Source organism: Micromys minutus (genome assembly GCF_963924665.1).
Source record: "Micromys minutus genome assembly, chromosome: 1".
Lineage (NCBI taxonomy): Eukaryota > Metazoa > Chordata > Mammalia > Rodentia > Muridae > Micromys > Micromys minutus.
Window position 1 is genome coordinate 28,824,104 of NC_137969.1, and position 5,998 is coordinate 28,830,101.

The window sequence follows — 5,998 nt, forward strand, 5'->3', positions numbered from 1 at the left end:
TGCTTGATCCCCTGTGTCCCCTAGGATTATAGTCACGTGTACAGTCACGTGTCACCACATCTGGCTTGCACTTTGTAAACTTTAAACTGTGAGCAGGTGCACAGCCCAGTGGTAGAATTCTTGGCTGGATTGTTGGAGGCCCTAGGCGAATCCCGCACTGCATAGGAAAAAAAGGAGGTGTGTATGCAAAAACCCCAAACCTTACCTAAAGGCAATTCATTGTCCTCTTTCCTATTAAATAGTACATGTGAAATGCAACTGTTGTGAAACTGATTTACAGAAGTAGTTTTTTTTCTGTGCCCCTCCCCCATATGCTCAGGGGATTGTACTCTGGAAGTGTAGAACACAGGTTGAGATGCTTAGTCCAAAATCTGAAATGAAAGATGGTCTAAAATCTGAAATTTTTGGATATCAACATGATGCTATAAGTGGAAAATTCCACTGCTGACCTCATGTGATAAGTCATAGTCAAAACATGGGTGTAATACAAATACCGTATAAAATTCTTTTCAGCTGTGCATTTTAGGTATACAATAAATGAATTTCATGTTTAGATTTTATCTGTTACCAAGAGATTTCATGTGTTTACACATGTTCATATGAGTATGAACATGTGTGTATGTATGCACATGCATGTGAAGTCCAAGGCCAACATGAGGTGTCTTCTTTAATTGCTTTCTATCTTGGTCAGTTTGGTTTTTTGAGACAGGGTTTCTCTGTGTGGCCCCGGCTGTCCTGGAACTCACTCTGTAGATCAGGCTGGCCTCAAAATGAGAGAACCCCTCCCTGCCTCTACCTCCTGAGTGCTGGGATTAAAGGTTTGCCCCACCATGCCTAGTTTCATCCACCTTACTCTTTGAGGCAGGGTCTCCTATTAAACCCGAAGCTCCCTTGACTAACTAAGCTGGCTGGCCACTGAGCTCTGGGAGTCCCCTCGCCTCTACCTAGCCAGACCTCAAATTACAAATGTGCCCTGCAGCTCGCTTTTGTCTTTCATGTGGAGTTAGGAAAATTGAACTCATCTTTATGCTTGAATAGCAAAGATTTTTGCCAGCTGTACCTCTCCCTAGGCCAAGATATCTATGCATAACTCAAAATAGAAAGTGCAAAACCAGAACCATCCCTGGCTCTCCGCTTTCGTGGTGAAGCACTCAGGCTTCACTGCCCTTCAGATGTTTGCTACTGTCCAGGCCTTTGTGTATGTTTACCTAGGTACATGTACGGACTGGGAGGGGTGGTGATTATCATCCCAGAATTTTCCAGGCTGTTTTTGGTTTTTAGGGTTGTTGTTGTTTGGGTTTTTTGGTTTTGTTTCTGTTTTTGAGACTGGGTCTCACTTATGTAGCCCTGGTTGCCCTGGACCTAGCTATATAAACCAGGCTGGTGACAAACTCTCAAAGGTATTTCTGACTCTGCCTCCCAAGTATTGGGATTAGAGGTGTGCATCATCTTGCCTGATTAAGATTTATTTATTCTAAAGTGTGTGTCTCTGTCTTTCTCTGTATATGTTCTCTCTCTCTCTCTCTCTCTTTCTCTCTCTCTCTCTCTCTGTGTGTGTGTGTGTAAGCCCACAGTGTCTAGAAGAGACCATCACACCCCCTGGAACTGGAGTTGCAGGCAGTTGTGATGCAGGCAGTTGTGATGCAGGCAGTTATGAACATTGGTGCAGGGAAGTGAACTCCAGCCCAGCATGAACTCCTAATCACCACTGAGCCATCTCTTCTGCCTTCCATTGGTGCACTGAGACAGGATCTCCTACTATATTACCCTCGTAGTCCAGGTTGGTCTCAAACTAGATCTGTAGCTAAGGCTGGCCCAGTCTCTCAGATGCCTGGCTTTGCTTTCTTTCTTTTTTGTTTGTTTGTTTTTGTTTTTATTGCCGGGGGCTTGAACCAGGGCCTCTAGCATGTGTTTTCATGGTTGGCTAGCTTTTGTTTCTTACTTCTTTTTTTTCCATCTATAAATTCCATCTGGGAATGGGCCTGGTGCATATGATGTCCCTTTTGTCCCTTGCTGTTGCTCACTGAAATTGTTTCTTGCTCTCACTTTCTGTTGCTAGTCAAGTTGCCCCGAGCACCTTTGACACACATGACTTTGTACATTTGTGTATCCATGTGTTTCCAAAGACCAGTGGCATGTCAGTGAACCTCATCTGACATCACTGGCCCTCTGGGGACACTGTTCCCAGCCCTTACCCATGAGCAATGCATCTCTCATTGTCACAGGAGAGGAGACACTCCTTCCAGTATGGCTTCTTCCTCTGCTGATTCCCTCAATGTGTTCTTCGCTTTGAGGAGAACTTCTTAGGGTCAAGCCAAGGGCTCAGGGCTTGCTGCCACCTTTTCTGTGGGTGGGCCTGGACGACTTCTCTCAGCAAGCACTCATGAGTTACTTAGGTCACTTTCCCAGAGAGGCTACCTGGCAGTGCTGCACTTGGTGGCATGTCACAAATATGGTTACAGGGTCGTGTGTGTGACCTTCCGAAGCCTCCAGGGCTTGGAAACATCAGCTAGGGGAGAAATGGAAAGTTTCAGCCTTGTCTGTACACCTATGGGGAAGTAGAAAAGTTCTCTTACCCCAGGAGCTTGGACCTCATCCATTACCACAGACAGCTCTGTCTCCTGCGGATAAGGCCACTGTATCCACATCAAATTGGCACCCCAAACAAACAATAACAAAACCTCACCAAGACACCCTCTTAAAGTGAGTTAGTTTTGTTTGTTTGTTTGTTTGTTTGCTTCTAAGACAGTGTTTATTTGTATAGTCCTGGTTATCCTAGAACTCACTCTGTAGACCAGGCTGGCCTCAAACTCACAGATCTACTTGCCTCTGCCTCCAAAGGGCTGGGACTAAAGGTGTGTGCCACCACTGCCCAGCTGACTTAACAGTTTTTAATATGTACATTTTATGCAGTATTCGGAACATAACTATACAACTAAATATCTTTTTTTTTTTTTTAGTTCTAGCTAGGAAGATGGTACAGGGGACAGGGAAGGCTGGCCCTGTCCTCTGAAATAAAAAGGATTCTAGCCTTTTGTATGAACTGAGGCCTAGGGCTGAGACAGGTTTTTTTTTTTTTTTTTTTTTTTTTTTTTTTTCCCTTTTGTCCCTCAAATGCATCCATTATAAAACCCAAAAGATCTACAGAGACAGCAGTTATCACCCATATCCTCACTAGTTGGCTAAAAGTTGGAACCATGCTTGGCAGAGCTTTCTCTTTGCCCACTTTGCCTACTGTCTTTGAGTTGAGTCCACTGTCTTCAACCTCTCTAAGGTTCTGACCCTGTCAGGATTCTTCCCGGGAGTCCACAGAGCTGGCAAAAGCAGCCCCTGCTCCAGGCTCTGACAGCTTCTGTCTGTACTGTTCTAGCAATTTCCTGAGATGACTCTGCTGCCGAAGAAGCCCTGCAAGTCCAAGGCCAAGGGGCTCGCACTGGGGGCTCTCTTTACCAGTTTCCTGTTGCTGCTGTACTCCTATGTGGTACCTCCACTGTATCCCAACATGGCCTTCACGTGAGTGACATCGAAGTGGGCGTGGGGTGGGGCATCTTCACGGTCTACAATGGAAGCTTTTTATTGGACAACTACCCACTACCACCTGCACCATGATGCAAGGGGCAGACATTCTGGCAGAACTCTTGGTGCAGCCCAGGCCTCAGTGTGTGCCTAAAGTGGCAAGAAGGGCAGAGCCTAGCCCACAGAGCAGGAAAGTCATCTAACGCCATGTCTAGGGCTTGAATTATAATCTGAGGCTCCAACAGGGCCACAGTAGGGCCCAGGTTAGAGACGAACTGTGATTTGTCCCAGAATACCCATCTGTCACAAGGGCCTAGATTTGAACTTTTTAAACTTGGGCCTGTGTGACTGTGTCCCTCTTTAAGCAGCCAGGCTCTCCCATCTCCTCATGAGGCTGTCCTGCGTACATCTGGCACCGTCTGCTCCTCAGTTAGCGGTACTAGGGTAATCTGAAAAATTATTGCCAATAACCGATTTTAACAAAACAAAACAAGGGACTAAGGAGGTAGCTCAGCTCTTATAAAATTCTTCCAAAGGACCTCGGTTCAATTCTGAGCACCCACGTGGCAGATCACAACTACCTGGGATTTCAGTTCCAGGGGATCTGACATTCTCACACAGACATAAGTGCGTGCAGAACACCAATGTATATAAAATAAAAATTAAACAAACTATTTAAAAAACAAAAACCAAATCCCTAACAATCTCAGGCAGGAGAAACTACGGCTCAGTCTAGCACCCATAAGGCAACAGGGTTAAACCTTTAGGGCTGCGCGCCTGGATTGGGACTGCCTGGCTGGTCCAGCTCAGGCCCCTCCCAACTCCCCTAATAGTACTCGCAACCTCCTGACCTCTCGATCCCTGTCTCCCCCAGGACCTCAGAGGCCGCAGCGCCCTGCTCCCCTGTTCCCAATGAGCCAGTGGCAGCCACTCCCGCCAACGGCTCTGCCGGAGGGTGCCAACCTCGGCGAGATATTGTGTTCATGAAGACGCACAAGACCGCCAGCAGCACGCTGCTCAACATCCTCTTCCGCTTCGGCCAGAAACACGAGCTCAAATTCGCCTTCCCCAATGGCCGCAACGATTTCCACTACCCGTCGTACTTCGCGCGAAGCCTGGTGCAGGACTACCGGCCCGGGGCATGCTTCAATATCATCTGCAACCACATGCGCTTCCACTACGAGGAGGTACGTGGGCTGGTGCGGCCGGGTGCTACCTTCATCACGGTCATCCGCGACCCCGCCCGTCTCTTCGAGTCCTCTTTCCACTACTTTGGGTCAGTGGTGCCGCTCACCTGGAAGCTGTCGAGCCGCGACAAGCTGGCCGAGTTCCTGCAAGATCCCGATCGCTACTACGACCCGAGCAGCTACAACGCGCACTACCTCCGCAACCTGCTCTTCTTCGACCTGGGCTACGACAGCAGCCTGGATCCGGGCAGCCCGCGCGTGCAGGAGCACATCCTGGAGGTGGAGCGCCGCTTCCACCTGGTGCTGCTGCAGGAGTACTTCGATGAATCCCTGGTGCTGCTCCGGGAGCTGCTGTGCTGGGACCTGGAGGACGTGCTGTACTTCAAGCTCAACGCACGGCGCGACTCGCCGGTACCTCGGCTCTCGGGCGAGCTGTACCGCCGAGCCACCGCCTGGAACCTGCTGGATGTGCGCCTCTACCGCCACTTCAACGCCAGCTTCTGGCGAAAGGTGGAGGCCTTCGGGCGCGAGCGCATGGCGCGCGAGGTAGCCGAGCTGCGCCAAGCTAATGAGCACATGCGCAGCATCTGCATAGATGGCGGCCAAGCGGTTGCTGCCGAGGCCATCCAGGACTCGGCCATGCAGCCCTGGCAGCCCCTGGGCATCAAGTCCATCCTGGGTTACAACCTCAAGAAGAGCATCGGGCCGCAACACGAGCAGCTGTGTCGGCGCATGCTCACGCCCGAGATCCAGTACCTGTCTGATCTTGGTGCCAATCTCTGGGTCACCAAGCTCTGGAAGTTCCTTAGGGACTTTCTAAGGTGGTGACGTACCCTGCTAACCTCCTGTTTGGCTTTCTACTGCAGAGAGGTCGGACAGGGAGCCTCTGGCACCTAGCCTTCCCCAGCCACACCTGGTGCCACCTGGGGTCCCTAGGGTCATAGCTGTCCAGGACTGGTCTCTCTGCACGAGAGGGCCTAACTGAGAGGTATTTAACTAATTATACATTTTTAAAAATTAAATCCCCTTTATTTCCAGCCTCCTCTTACAATGGGGGAGACTCAGAAGTAAAGAAATTTTATGTGTTTTTTGTTACTCGGCCTCGCTGTGGTGACTAGAGGGCTCTGGGATGGGACCTTTGGAAGGGCATCTACAGATTGGAGTGCAGCAGAGGGCAGGGATGTAGTGTGTTTTTCACTTGCTGAAGTCGCATGTGGTTCAAAAACCACAAGCAGCCAAAACATGGAAAATCGTGTGTGTGTGTGTGTGTGTGTGTGTGTGAGTGACTGAGCGCT

The 5,998-nt window shown here is 49.4% G+C and overlaps 1 protein-coding gene across 1 annotated transcript; it reads left to right on the forward strand.

The window, feature by feature from the left end:
* Positions 1 to 3,382: 3,382 nt before the first annotated feature.
* GAL3ST1 (galactose-3-O-sulfotransferase 1) lies at positions 3,383 to 5,531 on the forward strand (the record flags this gene model as incomplete). Its single annotated transcript, XM_080932079.1, has 2 exons — positions 3,383 to 3,513; positions 4,391 to 5,531. 2 exons carry the CDS (start codon positions 3,383 to 3,385, stop codon positions 5,529 to 5,531), a joined length of 1,272 nt encoding a protein of 423 aa, XP_080788205.1.
* Positions 5,532 to 5,998: the final 467 nt, after the last annotated feature.